The sequence below is a fragment of the Numida meleagris genome, unplaced genomic scaffold, assembly GCF_002078875.1.
Source record: "Numida meleagris isolate 19003 breed g44 Domestic line unplaced genomic scaffold, NumMel1.0 unplaced_Scaffold272, whole genome shotgun sequence".
In the NCBI taxonomy this organism is placed as follows: domain Eukaryota; kingdom Metazoa; phylum Chordata; class Aves; order Galliformes; family Numididae; genus Numida; species Numida meleagris.
In genome coordinates, this window is record NW_018364530.1 from 69,247 (window position 1) to 88,316 (window position 19,070).

General features: G+C 51.7%; 1 protein-coding gene and 1 long non-coding RNA gene across 5 annotated transcripts in view; one reads left to right on the plus strand and one right to left on the minus strand.

Annotated features, from left to right (window-relative positions):
- The window catches only part of LOC110391028, a 17,417-nt gene extending 14,404 nt beyond the window's left edge, over window positions 1–3,013 (plus strand). The window contains exon 3 of the long non-coding RNA XR_002433948.1: window positions 2,525–3,013. This is a non-coding gene — a long non-coding RNA (uncharacterized LOC110391028). The remainder of the gene's footprint in view (window positions 1–2,524) is intronic.
- PLEKHO1 (pleckstrin homology domain containing O1) lies at window positions 1,223–14,887 on the minus strand. 4 transcript variants are annotated; one of them, XM_021382683.1, is made up of 7 exons: window positions 14,479–14,887; window positions 13,642–13,788; window positions 7,298–7,438; window positions 6,260–6,364; window positions 5,096–5,197; window positions 3,787–4,532; window positions 1,223–1,512 (listed from the first exon to the last, which is right to left on the minus strand). In XM_021382683.1, exons 1-6 carry the CDS (start codon window positions 14,503–14,505, stop codon window positions 3,789–3,791), a joined length of 1,266 nt encoding a protein of 421 aa, XP_021238358.1. In that variant the 5' UTR covers window positions 14,506–14,887; the 3' UTR covers window positions 1,223–1,512; window positions 3,787–3,788. The 4 variants fall into 4 exon arrangements, with proteins under 4 accessions (XP_021238358.1, XP_021238359.1, XP_021238357.1 ...); XM_021382684.1 differs by having other exon boundaries at window positions 1,223–4,532; window positions 13,642–13,779; XM_021382682.1 differs by having other exon boundaries at window positions 1,223–4,532.
- Window positions 14,888–19,070: the final 4,183 nt, after the last annotated feature.

The following is a 19,070-nucleotide window of genomic DNA, read 5'->3' on the forward strand; positions in this document are numbered from 1 at the left end:
CAAATAACTAAAACTCTTGAGTCCCTGAGATCCTTTGCTTTGCCAGAAGGCTGTGAGTTGGTTATGGGGCGAGCTGCAGTGGGAGGCACCTTTGCAAAGTCCCTGCTAAGTTCTTCCCTGCACCTTTGGTTCACTGTGGGTTCTTGCAGTCTGGATGCAAACAGCTCCCAGCCCTCTGAAACCTGTTTATTTAGGGCAGGGGACCTGGGCGCTGCTCCCCGGCCAGGCCAAGGGGAATGCCATGCTTGTGGGTGGGCAGTGAAGGGCAGCTGGGTTGGGAAGGGGACATCTTCTGCGATCAGGACCTGGATGCAAAGGTGAGGGGACATCCCCAGAAACACAAACTGGAAGATTTCTCCAAGGGGGGCTTTCTGCCTTTTTATATTTTATTTTTGGAGAGACAAGAGAGATGGAGGAGGGGAGCTGGGAAATATTTCCCTACAATAGAATCAAGGAAAGCTCTTTTCTATTGCAAAAGATGGTAAGTAGATGCAAGCTGGTTTACAAACATTCCACAGCTGGATCAAGGGCAGCTTCCTCATTACAGTGCAGCTGTGCAGAAAGAAGGAAATGCAGATTCGAGGAAGGGGATTTGGCAAAAGTCTTAAATAGCTCTGGAGTCCGGCAGCTGCTGAGCTGTGAAGGGAATGGCAGTAGACACAGAGGCAGCATGAGGAGGAGCTCACAGGTGGTTTTCTTGCTTTTTTCCAAAGGTTTCTTTGAGATCCCAATGCTGCTCCACACCAGCTGAGAACTGAGGTTTTTTCTGCTTCGTTCCCTTGCAAATTTTCCCCCAGATTCCCCCAAATGTGCAATATAGCCTTGCAGACAGATGTAACCACCACAGGGATGAAAGCAAAACGCAAAAGCTCTTGGCTTCCAGGTAGGCTCTGCCATTCATCTGCTGTCTTGGGACGAAGTATAGGGAAACGCTTTGGCTGTGATCTCATTCATTTAGTAAAATATAGTCTTCCTAAAAAAATTGCTGCCCGATGCCATTTATGAAAAAAGCAGAACTGCAGCCATGGGGGTTGGAAGATATCAGGCTTTGTGTCCTGCAGATGATGGAGAGGTTCCCTGTGTGCAGGGCTTCACCTTCTCGCAGACCTGCTGGGTTGGGCTCAGAGACGCTGTGCCCAAGTGACCTTCTGTACATTCCGACTCCAAAATTCTGCTGGAAACACTTTGCGGAGGTTTATTACAATTTTTTTTCTTTTTCAAAAAAAAAAAAAAAAAAAAAAAAGCAGAATTTCTACACAGTCTTTTCCAACATGACTCAGTGAGAAAGTGAGATCCTAAACTGCCCTGTCCAACCCCTCTGCCTTTTCCATGGCAGAACAGAGAATGGGACCGGGCTGACTTTCATCCACCCTGGGAGTACCTGGCCCCACTTGCTGAGCTTGCACAGAGGCGCCTGATGATTGGCATCATGGTTTTCCATACACTTGCCATTCTTGCTCATAATTGGCTTTTTGTCTCTAATCCCAGAAGCTGGATGGATGGGGGAGAACTCTGCAAAATTTAAAATAATTTTTAAGATAAAAACATAAAAAGAGGGCAGAATGACAGCCCATTTGGGAGAAGGGATGGGAGATCATAGAATCATAGAATGGCATGGGTTGGAAGGAACCTTTCAGATCATCTATTTATCTTTCTATCCTTTCTGTTTTCACAGTGTCTGCAGCCAGGGGTTGCTAATTTATGGATGACAATATAGGTATTGTTGTAAAGAGCACAGTTTTTTTCCTCCCAGTATGTTCTGCCCTGCAGAAATGATGCTCTCTATCAGGAACATATTATGAAAGATAGTTGTGTTCATGCTAGCACAATGTACCACGCTTGTTCAGCTGGGACTGCATTTGGCAGGAAAATCTGTGAATCTTATCTGTTGGAAACAACTTTTTCCTAATTTCCTGCGTCAGCCCAATCATGTCCTCCAAAGTTCCTTATTGCAAGAAAAAGGGCTTGCACAGGTTGCTCCAAAGAGTCGGAACCCCCCATACACATTCCTGCCCTACTGCCTCATGCCTTGTCTCAAAGCAGGGCCCTAGGATGGCAGCGCTGTGCCCAGACCCCACGTCTCATCACATGGGATTCAGTCCCAAAATCTGGTCAAGGGAGCACAGAAATAAAGGAACCCTTGATTTCTTAAAAAAATTTCTGCTTTGGATGACTGCCCAATGGCCAATCCCCGCTCTGACCCTGTTTACCAGTCAAGTTTTATCCTTGCCACTTAAGAACCACTTGGGAGTATTCATTGACCCCGCACACTCAGAACCGGGTGTATTTCCATGCTCACACAGTGACATCAGCCCAGTGCCTGACACCTGGGGGGCAGTCACATCACACAGCGGAGCACAATTCAGACCTCCAGGTTTTCAGACTACTTCAAAAACATGGCCAGTTTTAATGCTGAGTGTCACACCTGGAATTTGCATATTTTTCTTGTTCTCTTGATCAAAGAGCTGACTGCAAAGGGTTTTATCAGAGTAGCTCACATGCATTCTCTCTTAATCTCTTTTAGGGATTATGTTTGTTCCTCTTATGCACCCAGACAGATAGAAAAGGTAAGGAAAAAAATTAAAAGAAGTGCTGGGAGGGTGAAATGTGTTCCCCTGGACTGTAGCAGCTCAGCAACAGAGCTTGAACACATCAGTGCTGCCCCTTCAACTCTGTCCCTTAAAGTGAGCAAAGAGCTGTGCCAGAGCCAGGAGTGGTGAAGGGGAGATGCTGGAAGTTTGCACTTAATGAAGTCTTCAGCAACCTGGTGCCAACAGCAGCACTTTTATGGGTAATTCTAACAGGAAAGTCGGATGAGGGCTAATTCAAAGCAAACAGAACTGCGTTCCTTGCAGCACGGCACTGGGTAGCGCAGCTAACAGGACAGCCACCGTTCAAAGAAAATAGACACCACCACCTGCGACCAGGAAATAACTCTGCTGGTTTTAATATTGTCATGGATTATTTGCAACATAGGCAAGGGAATTATGTTTCTTAAAAAAAAAAAAAAAAATTAACAATTGGATGATACCACATTGGTGTACTTGAAATCCTGTGAGACGTCTCAACATCCAGCTATAGACAACCCTGATTTTTCCATTTCCCGAAAGGGGCAAAAAATAATCATAAAAAAAGAAATGCAAATGAAAAAAAAAGCCCGAAAACAACCCTGCTGAACAGACAGGTTCAAGGCTTTCATCCTCTATTTGCACAGAATGGAAGACGTGGAGCTGCCAAGTTGGGTTCGGCGGAGCAGGCTGGAGCCGGGGTTGAATCCCTGCTGTCCTCCTGCTGGAAACACTCCCCAAAAGTCACTGCAGAAACCTGAGGTCAGCCCAAGCTCCTGAGCACCTCCAAGGCTATTCCTGGATCGTGGGGACTTGCAAGCATTGCTGGGACGGAAAATTGTTTGTATTTTCAGTCATTTATTTCTGAGGGCAAGACAAGACTCCTGGCAAAGGAGCTACGATGCAGGGGATAGCTCGGATGTAGAGCAGCAAAGCCAGGGCTCGTGCTGTCCCCAGCGTGGTGCATGTCTGCTTGGGGCATGCGGGACACTGGGAGGATGCAGAGCTTTCTGGGGCTGTGGTGCAAAAGGCATGTGTAAAAATGGGTTTAGTGGAACATGGAGAGCGATGGAGGGAAGGAAGTTTTCAAACTCTGAGAAGCAAATGTGGATGAGAACAGGCACCTTTTCACTCTTTCGAACACTGTAAATAACTATAATAATAATAATAATAAAAAAGCCCAAGCACTGCCCTCCCACTCCCCCCTCCCCAGGCTTGCCTTCACATCATGCTCTTCCTGTACTGTGAGCTCTGTTTGGGGTTGCAGTCCACCTGCTGCAGCTCAATCTGCCGGTACAGGTCCCGCAGCTCGCGGACCTCCTGCAGCACGCGCCGGGCCTGGCTCCAGGTGGAGGAAGCCTCACCCAGCAGCCGCTCCGATTCCTGCAGGATCTGCTCACAGTCTGACCGGGAGGAAGAGGAGGAGGTGGTGGTGCTGGTGGTGCAGTCTTTCACCTTCCTCTTGCCTTCCCCATAGCCCTTCACCTCCGTCAGCAGTTCCTGAGTTTTTTCCAGTTTCAGTGCAACCAGTTCTTGCAGCCGAGACAGCTGCTCCGGCTCCGCCGTGTTGCAGTGAGCCTCAAGGCCCCTCCTCATCACCGCACGGTGCGCTGAGTCCCGCCGCGACAGGATCTCTTCCATGGAGGCACATTTATTCTTTTCTGAGTGTGACAGCTTTTTGGGGACCTGCGGGGTGTACACGGTCCCTTTGTCCAAGGAGTCTTTGCGCTGTGCAGGTTTGTCCCACGAGGTGACCTCGCGCTGCGGCAGGCTGCCGGTCCGGCCTTTCTCTGATGGTTTGATGTTCTCCGAACCTGAGCAGCACCGGCCAGCTGCCAACTGTGCCACGGACTTGTCCAGGTCCACACGGAAGCTCTCCTCGCAGGTACTGTGCTCCTCCGGCGAGGCGTCCTCCTCCTGGATCAGGTCAAGAGTCAGCATGCCGTCAGAGGTTGAGGTAGATGCCTGGGGAGGCAAAGAGCTGCATTAGGAGCAGATTCACACCTGAGAAGTGCATCACCTGGGTGGAAATCTGGGCCAGGAATAAAAGAAAGCATAGCTGAGCTGCGGATAGGCTGGGTTCAAGGTGCTAGCAGCTGAGGGGCTGTATGGACCCTTCCAACCCAACGGTGCTGTGATTCCATGGCTCTACAATCTTTAAGGTCTATTCCAACCCAATCATGTTGTGATTCCATGGTTCTAGGATCTTTAAGGTCCCTTTCACCTCACCCATTCTGTGATTCTATGAACTGTGCCAAGTTCCCAGCTGTCAGGCCATTCTGCATCTGGACATAGACAATACTTCTTTAGGAGTATTTCATTTTCAGCATCAGGAAAGTAAGTGTCAGCTATGGCAAGCTGTCACTTTGCACAATACAAGAACAAAGGTCTAGGTCTGACAGCCCAGGAGAGCCCTAGGTCTTAGGACACGGCCAGAGCTCAAGCTCTGGGTCATCCTGATCTACTGACACATTAAGCAGATAAAGGAAATTTTACCCAAACAGGTGCCTGGAGTTTGATATACATACCACAGCCATCAGGTGTCCCCGTGTCGGAGGGCGTCTGGAGTGCTGGATTTTTGCTCTGTCCCGCGTTGGGTGGGCAAGGTAGCTGTCCTCTTCAACAGTGACCTGAAGGGGTGAGAAAAGTGTGACTTATCTGCCCAGGATTCGCTTTCCCTGTGACCTGGCCACAGGCAGAGCTTCTCCACAGCCCTATGGGCCAGGCTCTTGCCCTGAAGGCTGCTGGACAGAATCCTGGCTTGCAAAGAGCACATCCCACACTCAGATTTAGTTTGCATTTTGCCAGTATTTCGGCCTCTGGGTTTGGGGTTTATGGGATGCATGCAGTGTGATCCCCTGCAAAAAGACCTGCACTAGGGTACGGGGACTCAACCCATTGTCAGAGCTCCCTGCTCCATCCCTTTGGATCTGCTGGAGTCATTCCTGATTATTATCTGTTGGATTTATTTGTAAACATTTTCTTCTCCTACCTCTCCTCCAAGCAATCCATCCCATTGCTTTGCTGTGCTGCTTTCTGCTGTAAAGCTCTCCCTGTGCCATGCCCTCAGCTTTCCCTCTCTGCAGGAATTTGAGTTGCCGTCCACGAGAACCAAGAGCACTGGGCTGCCTGTATTGCAGAAAGCTGAGTGTGCAGGAGATGGATCTGAGATCTAAAGTAGTTGTTGTGAAGCATGAATGCGAGACAGTGATGAAATGCTACAACGCTTCCAAACTGCAGCTCTGGCAGCAGAGAGGAGGGCTGGGAGGGATGAGGATGGGCTGGGGTGGGGTGACAGATGGTGCCATGCCATTAGGCTAAAGATAGCACAGGGTTATATTGGTTTTCAGCTAATTCCTTAATTCAGTTCTACAACTTAAAGCTCCTTTTCAAACGTGAGGACACAACATGCTGAGCCTCAAGGACAGAAGGAAACCCCCCAAAGCCCTGGGAAGGTGGAGATTTGGGTATGTTAAACCAGGAGGCTCGCTCTGCACCCAGTATGGTGCCACATCCCTGCAAGGAAGCATTGGATATGCCAGTAGTTTGCTGGCAGAGAGCTGTACATTAATTCAGGTCTGGGGGATCAAATTGGCCCAGAGCTCCAAAGAGCCCACCCTAAAGGGGCCTGGGGCTGCAGCATTCTAAAAGCTTCATCCAGGATTAAAGGCCAGGCCCAGTGCCCTGCTCACCTCATCTAAGATGCGGTTCTTAGCACGAGTGATGGCAGAGTTGAGGGCGTTAATCCAGGACTCTTTCTCTTCTGGACTCACAGCCAGGAAGATGAGATTTGGTGCCTACAAAGGAGGGAACTCAGGTCAGTGCTCACACTGTGCAGATGCCATCCCTCACCCAGGACAATGCAGCCTCCCTGTGCTTCTGCTGCTCTGTGTCACCTATCTGCTGCCACCTCCAATTTGAGATGCACTCTGAGGGCTGAGCAAATTTGAAAAATTCTATAGGGGATCCATATCCTTAGTTTTGTAAGCTAGATACTCAGCAAAAATGAGTTTTGGCTTCCAACCCTTTGGTTTGATTGCTGAAGGTGCTTGAGGACAGTGCAGCCACTTTCCATGTTCCCCTTCTCCTTTCTTTCTGCATGGCACACTGTCATACAGTCCTTAGCAAAGCGCGAGGTGGGCAAGCCCGCTGCACTGGAATAGCCAGCACGAGGAGTGCAAACCCAGAGCACGTGTATGGCTGTGGGTGGGTTCATCTGTGCCAGAGACAGTGTGGGATGAAGACTGCTTCTGTCTGAGGAGCTGAGACCACTGGGGCTCCTGCACCCCAACAGCTGTGCCCCATTTGGGCACTTTTTTTGCTTTCCAGTGCTCTCGGAAAAAATTCCCTGCAGCTCTTTGCCCAAATCCAGGCATGCAGTGTCAGCATCCCTGCCTTCCTCGCCCCCCCTGGGAATAAAGGAGTGCAGTCAGCTGAACAGCAGCTGTCGGGTGCAAACAGCTCCATCCTTGCTTGTGGCAGATGTCCTGATCTCTGCTTTCCCAAAGTCAGTGCTCAGACCCAGAGCCGTGAGCTCAGCCATGGTCGCTGGGCACAGAAGGGATCCCACCCGTTCCTGCAGTTCTCACTGCTGAGTGAGTCCCCAGGGGAGGACTGGGGTGTGTTAAACCAGGAGCTCGCTCTGCACTCCTGTGCAGCTTGCGCTGCCCAGTGTCACCCTCAGAACCTGCAGCAAGTCGGGGCTGATGGCTTTCTGTGTGCTTGCCTACCGTGTTTCCAGGCTGCCTGGAGTGAGCTAGGGTAAATTTGCTGTGGTTCTTTTTGCTTCTGCTTTTGGACTTCCTGAGCTCTTCACACTTCTCATAATCGCTCAGGTCGAATGTTTCCTGTACGTTTTTTTCATCTTTTACCTGAAAAATAACAAGAAATGAGAGCTGTGGGGGCGTCAGCTGGCACAAGTGCAAATGGCACAGTGCATGAGTGCACACTCAGAGCAAGTGCTGGGACACGCAAGAGACGTCTATCTAGGGCACGAGTACAGAGATAGCACTGTTCATTGGTGCTTTGCTTGGTTTTCAGGGAGAAATACAGCTTTTCCATGTGACAGCTTTGCCTTTTTGAGAATGAGGGAGTTGTATTTAGAAGGATAATGAAAACTGCGGTTCCCAAGGTTGGTTTCTACTGCCCTCCATAATTCCTTAGGGACCCCCAGCAAGTCACCACACCACTTCTGCCACCTCCATACAGGAAGCCGGGCTGTCGCAGCGCCTGTGCACCCCTAGAGAGAGCAGGATTGATGCCAGCTGCAAAGACAGGAGCTGCCTGCAGGGAGGATCTCCACCTGCTCAGTGCACAAGGCAGTCCCACCAGCACTCATTGCTTTGCTGGGACAGCACTCCAAACATTGGAGGGACAGACTATTTTTAGCCCAGCGGTATTGCTAGAGCCTGACAGCTGGTTTTGGGGGGTGGGTGATTCCTTGGAGGGACTCCGTCCCTTTTGCTATATATTTCACCCCTAGTTTTGGGGGACATGGAAGGAATTTCCTATGATTTTTCAATCAATGTAAACAATGAGGCTGGCAAAAATGCTGTAACCAACTAAGATGAGCCATCTGGCCATGCTCAGTTGCTGTGGTCCTGTCCCATCGATCCCTGAGCTGTCCCCAAGCACTGGGTGCAGCCCCAAAGCCCAGAAGCAAATGCTGATTTTTGCTCAAAGCGGAGATACGTGTACAGGCTTTTATGAACAACATACCATGTACATCTGTGTATCCTCCCCAGGTATCTCTAATCAGCTTTCCTCTTGCTGTGGAGCCATCTTGCAATCCACCTCTTTCGAGGAATCTGGGCTGAATTTAGCCCTGCCCGTCTGCAGGGCAGGAGGAGCTGATCCCCTGAGCCGGGCTGTGAGCAGTCCTCACTCCAGATGTTCACTGATGTGGGTCAGTGGGACTCCCCAGCCCTCCTATCTCACACACTGAGCCCATGCTGTGATTGCAGCATGGGCTTCGTCCCTGGGAGCACCCATTCTGCAGGACAAGCTCCTCCAGCTGTCCCCAGCCCTGCATGAGGTGCAGAGCATCTCTCCACCAAACTGCCCATGTGTGCACACAGCTGTTAAAACCTCAGAAAACTGGGCACAGAACACATCCACATGCATTACAGGGACGGTGCTGGGCTGCCATTAGGGGCAGCTCCTCACTGCTGTTTTGGGGTTGGGGCACACATTCATTTCAGGGGAGCTGGATGAGATGACCTTTAAGGTTTCCTTTCCAACAAATGATTCTATGATTCTATGCATAGATGTGACATCTGCCTTCAGCCCCCAAGTGTGGCTTGAATTAATTAACGTAGTTCCTGTGTGACTCCGTGGGCAATTAACATTTCTCCAGCTCTGAATGCTGAGGAGAGGACCTCAGGTTTGTTTTCCCTTTGGGTTTGTTTGGAGGATTTGTCAGAGCAGTGCTCCACTGAGACGTTGTGCTCAGAACCCACACAGAAGGCTGCAGAAAATCACAAGACACCGAGTCTAGCATGTCCACCAGACACCCAAGAGGTGACCGCGTGGCTCCAGGCGTAACCAGAGACCAAACCGAGCAGCAAAGCACAGCAGTGTTGGGGCCAGCAGCAGGCAGCTTGCTCCCCTCCAGCCGGGACCAAAGTTTCACTTCCCTTGCAGTTGCACCCCACAGCAAGGGACAGATATTTCCACACAGTGTAACTAAAATCAGGGAAGCAGTGTATGTGGAGATGGTTGAGCATTGCCACTTGCTGCGTGTCATGCTGTGCAGCATACCCACGGGCAGGACCTTTGCAGGATGCACTGCACATATAGACTATGCATGGGAGACCCAAGTGCTGCTGTGCACACACAGATTCATAGATTCACAGAATCATTAAGGTTGGAAGATAATTCGAAGACCATCAAGTCCAACCATTAACCCAGCACTGCCAACCCTAAACCATGTCCATAAGCACCACATCCACATGTCTCTTCAGTACTCCCAGTGCTTCACAGCCCTTCCAGCAAAGAAATTCTTCCTAATATCCAACATGAAGCCTCCCACGGAGCAACTTGAGGCCATACGCACACATGCACCCATGCACATATGCACAAATGCAGATGCACACACACAAATACGCACATGCACACAAACATGCACATATGTGTATATGCACGCACATGCACAAATACACACATACACACATGCACACACACGCATACATAGACATATGCACACACACAGACTTACATACAAACACACACACACATGCACAGCCTTTCCGTGCTTTCAGATCACTGCTCACTGGTGCAGCACCACACAATGGAGCAGAACAGACTGCTTTTCAAGTGCTCTTGTGCTAATTGAGCTGACGCTGTTGGTAGCAAATAAGACAAGGTTTAAGGAAGCCCTGAGAAGCATTTCCTCATTAATAACTTGTTGTCACAGCGCTGTTTGTGCTGTCTGGACAGCACTGGGCTTCCTGGCAGGAAGCGGTGGGAGCCCAGCTGTGCATGTCGGCCCAGCAACACCAGCGCTGGGCCTGGTGCATCACAACCACCTCCAGAAATGTGCAGGGAGGAGGAAGGCGGCGTGGAGGAGAGCAGAGGGGAAAGAATGTAAAAATGACACCAAGAAGGTTTTGCTCGGCAGAGAGCAGTTTGCTGTGGTGCTGCTCACCCGGTGCATTGCTGCCCCAAGTGCTTTTTTTTGGCTGGTGAGCAAATGCTGAATAATGAAGGGTTTTTTTGCAGAAGTTCACAGAGTTTGGCCTGCAGCAGGGCACAGACCTCTGGTCACAGCTCCACAGCCCCACTCCGGTGCCTGGATGGGAAAGGGAAGGGAAGGGTTGGGTGCTGGGGCAGGTTGCACTGATGCCCTGTGTGAGAGCACAGCCCCAAGCCCTGCCTGCATTCTCCAGAACTATCAGCCAACAAAAAGCATTTCCTCTCCTTCCAGACTTGCTTTCTGCCAAGGAGGCAGAATCACGCAGTCCATTTTTCCCCACTGAAATGAACAAACTGGAGACAAGCACAGGTCCCAAATGGAAAACAAGGGAGATGCCCAGCAGGTATCATGCAGGTGCAGCAGGATTTGCACTGTGACCCGGCCCATAGGACTCAGCCTGCCTGTAGGACTTGTCCCTGTCTCTTCTCCTACAGAGAACCTGATGCTCACTGCTCACTTTCCCCACTCCCTGCATGCCGTGAGCCCAAGAAGAGCTGACAGGGAGCGCTGAGGTTAAATGTGGGAACTCCATCCACCACATCCACTGCATTCCAAGGGCTTTGATGGAGCAAAAATAATTTATTGTGGAAGACTTTGATCTTTTGCTGCAGCAGACAAGTGAGACACCTCCGTGCTCACACTGCAGTCACTGGTGGGATTCCACCTGCTTCTGCCAGAGATTTCTGCTCGCATCTCCTTGGGGTTTGCACAGTGCAATTTCCTTCACCCCACAGGCTGTGATCCCCAAGTTCAGAGCAGAGCAGAGCACCGCTCACCCACATGGCCCAGCAGCATCTCCATGTTCTCCATTGGGCAAAATGTGGCATGTCAAGAACCATAAGGGGCTCTGTCCTGCTGTGCTGGGCCAATCGCAATGCACTGCGATGATGGCGGCAGCGATGCGGGACACATGGACCTGTGCAGGCGGACCTGCTGCTGTGCAAGTGATTCACTGTGCTGTTTCACTGTTAAAAGTCAGGCTGCCTTTGAGCAAAAGGTCTTGGAAAAGCAGCGCAATGGGTAGTCAGAGCAGACATGTCCATGCAAACACACTGGTCGTGTCCATGCATACAACAGACATGTCCATGCAGACATATGTGTGTCCTCTGTCCACACATACATGCCACACATGTCCACGCACACACCCGACATACCCATGCACATGCCCATGCTGACACATACATGTGCCCCGTGCCCATGAACATACCTGACACCCAAGATGTGTGCCCTCTGTCCATACACACACATAACATGTGCCGTTTGTCTGCACACATATACATGTGTCCCTCCATCCATGCACAGATACACACACGTGCCCTCCTCCATCCATGCACACATTCCACACATGTCTATGCACACACAGAATTGTCCATGTACACACCTGACATACCCATACATATGCCACATGTGTACACGCAGACACATGTGTGCCATTAGTCCATGCACACAGCACACACATCCATGCAGGTACACCAGAACTGTTCATGCACACACCTCACATAGCCATACATGTTTTTGCACATATATCCGTGTGCCCTCTATCTGCGCACACATACCAGACATGTCTGTGCATACACACCAGAATTGCCCATCTACACACTTGACATACACATGCACACACCATGCACGTCCATGCAGACACATACATGTGCCCTTTGTCCATGCACACCCCAGATGCGTGCTCTCTGTCTGTGCACACACACCTGACATACCCATGCACACACCAGACATGTATGTGTCACGTATGTACACTCTCTATCCATGCACACATAGCAGATATGTGCCCTGTCTGTGCACACACACCGGATGTATCCATGCAAATGTGTTCATGCACACGCAGCAGAATTGTCTGCACATACATACCCATGCATATGTCCACGCAGACATATTTGTATGCCCTCTGTCCTTGCACACACACACACACACACGTTATGTCCTCTGTCTGTGCACATACACACATGTTCTCCCATTCAGCCAGGTGCCCAGAGCAGCTCTGCACAGAGGTTCCCAGGAAGCAGTGGCACGGGTGGATTCTCCCTTCCCACAGGCACACAGAGTGACTTTGGTGCACGTGCACTCAGCCAGATGTTACCTCTGCAACCGTATCTCTACACCGCCACAGATTCTTCCATATAAAGACATAGGCAGTCGTTGCTGTGTGTTATTTATGGCCTTTCACACACATATGCATAGCATAGAGCTACAGGGCTGCTTCAGCTGCACACACGTCAGGTTTTTCCCCATAAAGAAATAAATGCACGCTTCCCAGAACACCTCCAAGTGTCAGGCATTGGCACCTCGTGGCCACTCAGGTGGCCCTTTGGTACTCAGAGCCCCCAGATTTTGGGGAGACAGCTCCTGAGAGGCGCGGGTGTATGGACAAGCATCTTTTTCCAGCACATGGCCTCTGCTGCTGATCCCTGTATTCACCTTCTCCAACCACCACAACACACTCTGTTGACACTGTTCCACGTCCCACAGCCCCTACATCTGCCAGTACATGTAGCCCAGTCTCTCTCAGGCCCTTCTACCAGTTCCGACTGGGACATCGTGCAGCAGCTCCACCATTACTTGGACTTGGCCACGGGCCCTTCCCTATAGGGAAGGGTTGAGCTGCCTGCAGCCTCCAGTCTCCTGTGGCTTGGTCTCTACCAGAACTCAGGCAGCACTGATTCCCCAAGCAGCAATGGGATTGACGGGGGTGAGCTGTGCAATGTCAGCACGTGGCCAAGAACTGCCGGGGCTTCCCAGCTGCTTTTCGGGCATTCCTGTGCTCTGACAGCCCCTGATCCACTTGCTGTTCAATTAGCCTCTAAATCAAATTACACTCAGGAGCATTCTATCTCTCCAGATCCTAATGGAGGAAGTTGGGCCAGCCATGGCTCTGAGCAGCCCCCAGCCCCGCAGTGCCACTGGAGGGGACCAAAACCCAAACGGGTCATTTTTAGCCCTATGACCCCGTCCTGTCTCCAAGCAGCCCCGTGCCCTCTTGGGGCACAACTCACCTCTTAAGGAGGGCTGGAGGGAGGACCCCCCAGGAAAGGGGGTCCTTTCCTGATGGATTCATCCTGATAAAACAAAGAGGGAAGGCTGTACAAGGACAGCCAGGGCCCAGCTGTGAGTCACATCCCGTTAAATCCCGCAGAAACCCTACGGGCAGCCTGTCAGCTGCGGGGACACGATTCCAGGGGGTGCCTGGATTTCCCCGCTTTGCTGGGGTCGGAGACAGAAGCCATGGCAGCACAGGGGTTTGACGAGCCCCGGGGGAAGCCGGTCCAGTCCCCTCCCCATCCCCAGTGCTGGGGGCCCCGGGGCTCAATGAGCGTTTCATATGCAAAGGGAGGTAAGGGGGAAGGGGGAGGAAAACGACACCGAGCCTACCTCCTTCTCCGAGATGTAAAGCTGATCTCCCTTCAATACCACATAACGGTTTTTCCAGATTTCCCTAAAAATGCCTTTCCCACAGAATTTCCGCACCCAGCCAACCTTCTCGGGCTGCACAGATTGCTGGTTTCCATCCTGTTGCCCCTAACACAAAGGGAGAGGGAAGAAAATGGGGGAAAACGGTATTATTCACACTTCCCCACTCCCATTCTCCCTCTCCCTCCTTCGCTCCCCTCCTCTTGCCCCTCTGCACGCCGAGCTGTGCTCCATCCACTCTGCACGGGTGTGGGGCTGCAGCCATGGGGCAACAACAGGAGCACAGAGGCAGGGAGCAAGCACCCGTGCGTTATATAAGAAAGGCTGCTGGGCTGCATTTGCTTTGCACAACATGCAGAGAGGAACAGGGGAGGATTTCACCTAACGGATTTTTTTCTGCTGCGGTGAAAATGGCATTTCTGAGCCTTTTATAGGCAATTAACACCAAGGGCAACATCCACGCTGGGGTTGATATTTAAGGTTAATTAACCCCACAGGTGCAGGTAGGATCTGTGGGCACAGCACACAGCACAGAGCAGAGGCGGCAGGAGAGAGATGGTGCCGCTGGGTTTGGTCCTTTCCTTGTGATCCAAAAGGAGAGCTCTGTGCATCACATCTGCTGTTGGATCCAGGGGATGGGGAGGCTGCGGGTGGCGAGTGCCGGCCTGCGTTTTGTTGTGATCCGGTTGGGTTTTTTCTTGCTTGTTAGGCACAACTGGAAAGCAGCAGAGCCCCCTCCCCACTGCACCCGGAGCCCCTCAGCCCACCCTGTCCCCGAGCAGAAGCAATCCCACTCACCCGTTTGGCTGAATTATTCTTTTTCATCGCTCCTCGCGGTGCTGAGCTGGAGGAAGAAGGGCTGGGAGGGCTCCCAGGGGCTCCTCCCGGGGAGAGAACAGGGCCCCTCCGCTCTGCCCTTGCCCTTTGTGGCTCACGGGCGCTCTCCCGTTACATCCGGCCCCTGTGACACGTCCTTGGCCACGCAGCCACTGCGTCCCCCACCACCGCCACCATCGCGGAGCTCTCATGGACTCGCACTGGGCTGGCCTGGGCTCCCGAGCTCCATCTATAGCCGTGCGCGTATGACGTCTGGAGTTCACCAGAAAGGGCGAATCGCAGCCCACGAGGGTTTTCTTCTTTGTTTCTGACTCACTGTCTGTGCCTGGATGTGGGGCAGCGGGGTGCCGTGTCCCAGCCCCAGCACACACTGCTGCCAAACTTCCCGGACTGGGGGAAGTGGCCCGGTGGCACAGGAAGGTTTCAAAGTGACTGAGGATTTGGAAATACGGGGAGAAGGAGGGAGGGTGAGGAGAAGGGTCCATGCCCAGTACTGAGCAGAAAAAAAAAATAGATTAAGGCCTTCCCAGAACTGAGGGAATGTGTGGCTTTTTTTTTTTTTAAACCCTTTTTCTGCTTATTTGTTCTCCTCCAGCATATTTGAGCAGGTCCAGAAGTCTCAGTGCAAGAATACTGATGGGTTTAGAGAGAGAGAGATGTGTAAAAAAGAACAACAACAACAACAACAAACAGAGAGAAACAGTCCTGTCAGGAGGAGGTAGATCACGAGATAAATGGATTGATCAGTGCCGATCAATTGATCCCTCAGGTGCTTATGGTGACAGCCTTCCGTTGTCCATCTGGCACACACCCACGCTCTGCTGATGGCAGGCTGTGCTTTAACCCATCACACAGAGATGAACGCACAGAGGATGCTGCTGCAGGTTCCCACAGCAGGTCGCATAAGAAAGCATCCAGGTGGGTTAGGATCTCTCCAGAGGAGACTTTCTACCTCTCTGGGCAGCTGTGGCAGGGCACCACCACCCTCACAGCACTGAAGTTCTCACGTTCAGATGAAATTCCCTGGGCTCCAGTCTGTGCCCAGTGCACTTCGTTCTGTCGCTGGGCACCACCAGAGCCCAGCCCTGTGCTTCTTGCCCCCACCCTCCAGATATTGGTCTGCACTGATCAGGTCCCCTCTCAGCCTTCTCTCCTCCAGGCGAACAGTCCCGGGGCCCTCAGACTGTCCCCATCAGGCCCCCCTCCAGGCCCCACCATCTCTGCAGCCCTCCACTGGACTCTCTAAGCAGTTTCCAGTCTGCCCTGAACTGGGTGCTCCAGTTGTGGCCTCCCCAGGACAGACCAGAGGGGAGGAGAACCTCCCTTGCCTTCTGGCCACACTCTGGGCAATGCACTCCAGAGTCCCATTGGCCTTCCTGGCCACAAGGGCACACTGCTGGCTCACGGTCATCCGTTGGTCATCCATTGGTCATCCATCAGTCAAGCACTGGTCATCCAGGACTCCCAGGTCCTTCTGTGCAGAGCTCCTTTCCAGCAGCTTAGCCGCTAACCTGTACTGGTGTACACGTTGTTCCTCCCCAGGTGTACAATCTGCACTTGCTGTTGTTGAACCTCATCACATCCCTCTCCACCCAACTCTCAGCCTGTCCAGGTCTCACTGAATGGCAGCACAGCCTTCTGGGGCAGCAGCCACCCCTCCCAGCTTCATGTCACTGGCAGTTCTCAATGGGATGCCCATGGCAGACAGCAACAAGTGACCATGTGGCACAGACTCACACTCAGAAGGGCTCAGAGTGGGGATGGCCTTAGGGCCTGGCCACCCTTCAGGACCTGGGCAGCCCCTCACTCTGCAGGGCTCAGCCCCAGGCTGGATGTTGTTTTCATCATGCCTGTTCCTTTTTCTAAATGACAAGTTTTCAGCAGTTTTGGCGAGGAGTTAGGAAGTAGTGTATGCTCCAGTATCACTTCCCTTTTTCAGTACATAGGTCACTGAGTGTCATGTGTCTGAAGGTGTTGAGTGAGGGGTGGGCAGCACAGCACTGCAGAGCAGGGATCAGGCCCTGGGGCCCAGCTGGGTCACAGTGCATGAGCAGTGCTGGAGAACCAGGTGAGGGTCACAGGGACACAGGGTCTCACCAAGAGCTGGTGCTGAGCCCCACACCCACACGGGGTTGGAGATCTCCAAGGAGGTGGCCCCGTGTATGTGTATATAGATCTTTTTAAACCAATCCATGGTTCAATAAAAATTAACCCCCTTTAATTCAGGTCCATTGAGGTGGGTCCTAACAAGCATCCCTACAGTGCATCCTGGAGGTGTAAAAAGGGCTTTGATAAAAACAAAAAGCATTTGACATTACTCTCAGTGCAAGTAGGAGGAACTGAGCTCAAGCCACAATCCTCAGGATGTTCCCAGAAATCCTTAGGATGCTCTCAAAAATCCTCAGGCTGCTTCACAAAATCCTCAGGATGCTTCACAAAATCCCCAGGATGCTTCCAAAAATCCTCAGGCCGCTTTGGAAAAGCCCAGGGGTGCAGCTGGCTGCTCCAGCCTGCACCAGTGACTCACGCAGGGATGGGATGTGAGCAGTGATTCAAAGCTGGAAATATCAACAACTCACACGGAAGGAAGGGAGATAGGAGGGAGTCCAGCTCCGGTTTCCATGCCTGATATGGGTCAGGGTTGGCAGGGACAACAAGGGTTGTGCTATGTCTGCAGGGTGGCACGTGGACAGAGGGCTCCCATATGTCCTCATCCCTTTCCCTGTCCCCATCCTGGCCACAGCCAGCCCCACTGTCCTGTGAGTTGTGCTCCTGGTCGATGCAGCCTCATGCCCAGGGACGCATGCACACAGCCACAGTGAAATCAGCACGTCTCGCATACTACAATGGCCAATGGAAGAACTGAATCCTTTATTAGCTGCTGGTGAACTCAACCCATAGTTTAACAGCCTCTGTGCAGCCTGAATGCTGGGACAGTTTGTTTTCCCAGTTTGCATTGTCAGCAGCGGTGCATTTGGTATGGCGCTTGCAGGATACATCAGGAGTATCTCATGGACATCCCTGCAGGAAAATGCAGTGCGTGGTCCCGAGATGGGAGCAGCCCCTGGTGCAGGAGGCACAGCAGCAGCAGAAGTGCTCAATGACAGTGTTATAAAATGAAGATGACTGGTTCTCCAGTGCCACCCCCGTGCTGGGGTGACGGTCTCAAATTGTGTCCTTCTTGCTGTTCTCAGATGTCCCACTTGCTCCGCTCAGACCTGATGCTGTTGCTCTGCTCCTCCTATGATGTGTTGATTCATAATAAATACCAAAATATCTTCCTACTGCAAAAGCAGCACAACAAACACTCTCGGCTTATTTATGCATTTAACACTCCCCATATCCCCTGGATCATTTTGCCTCTGGATATCAAGTGTGAAACTGCTGCTTAGGAAATGAATTGAGTTTAATTAGGGCATGTGTTTTTCCTTGTCACTGAAGATAATTACAGCACTATTGTCTGGAAGGGTCGGCTCAGTGGGGAAGAGCTGCGTTCCCTATGGGGCCGTGGCTGCATGCCACTCCTCAGGACACATTTGGGGTCTGAGGGCTCAGGTTGACAGCAGGACTGGGGGCTTCAGGGGGGCTCCTGGTTTAGGTTTGTGATGCCCCAGACCCAAGTTACAGCTTTTCCTGAGATGGCCCCTGGGAGCTGCTTCTTCCCCATCCAGAGAGCTACGCAGCTACCAGAAGGCAAATTAATTCCCTGTGTCTACCCTTGGTTACATCCTGTGCAACCACTGGCACAGCAGGAAGCTCTGAAAGAGCCAACAGCAGAAATCCAGAGGCTAAAAATTGTGGCAAGTTGAGTTTGAGCACTGGTGCATAGTTTCAAAAGAAATTTTGAATGCGCATCTCAGCTTCAGCTGGAATCACATGCAAGGTGCAGAAGTTCTCTGGCTGGTCTGGTAAATCCCACGTGGGTGCAGGGCTGTGCATGAGCCCCACTTGCACCCATCCCACAGCAGTTTGTGAGCAAACCCTTCCCAGGTGCTTGCAGCATGCGGTGAGCCCACATTGTGCTGAGACCCAGAGCTCATGACATGAGGAGCAAAGGGGAAAATACCAATCCATGGGCCCCAAGGACTTTGTGCTGGGCTTGGGCTAAACCTTCGGTGCTTGCATTAGCCTGTAAGCACAAATGTGTATGAGGGAGGCTGCAAAAGCATGCTCCAGGTTTCACCTGGCTGATGCAAGCTGTGTAAGTCCCTTAATCTACCACAGAGGAGCTGGTACCAGGAGCACAACTTAGTGTGCTCTTAGGAAACCGAGCTGCCTGATTAGGAAATTAGAGCCTGCTGGTTAAACAAAACCTGGACATCTCATTGGGTTGGTACCTCTTCCTCCTGCCTCCAGAACTGCAGCAACCCCACTGCCCAACAAAGACCATGGCATTGCAGGACATTTGTCCTAAAAGCAGCAAAATGTGTCAGATTCCTAAGTGCCAGGGTGAATGCAATGGACTGGAAACTCGTCTAGGACCCAATCCCTCTGAACACAATGCTGACGGTCCTGAGTTAGGAAGGAAACGCTCCCTAATGATGTGCGTGGGA

Bases quoted from the DNA above. Each gene is read 5' to 3' on its own strand.
- PLEKHO1 (XM_021382683.1), bottom strand. From the start codon at position 14,505: ATGAAAAAGAATAATTCAGCCAAACGG. The intron at 13,789-14,478 runs GTGAGTGGGATT...CCTTTGTGTTAG, and splicing joins AGAATAATTCAGCCAAACGG to GGGCAACAGGATGGAAACCA. The intron at 6,365-7,297 runs GTAGGCAAGCAC...CCTCCTTTGTAG, and splicing joins CCAGGCAGCCTGGAAACACG to GCACCAAATCTCATCTTCCT.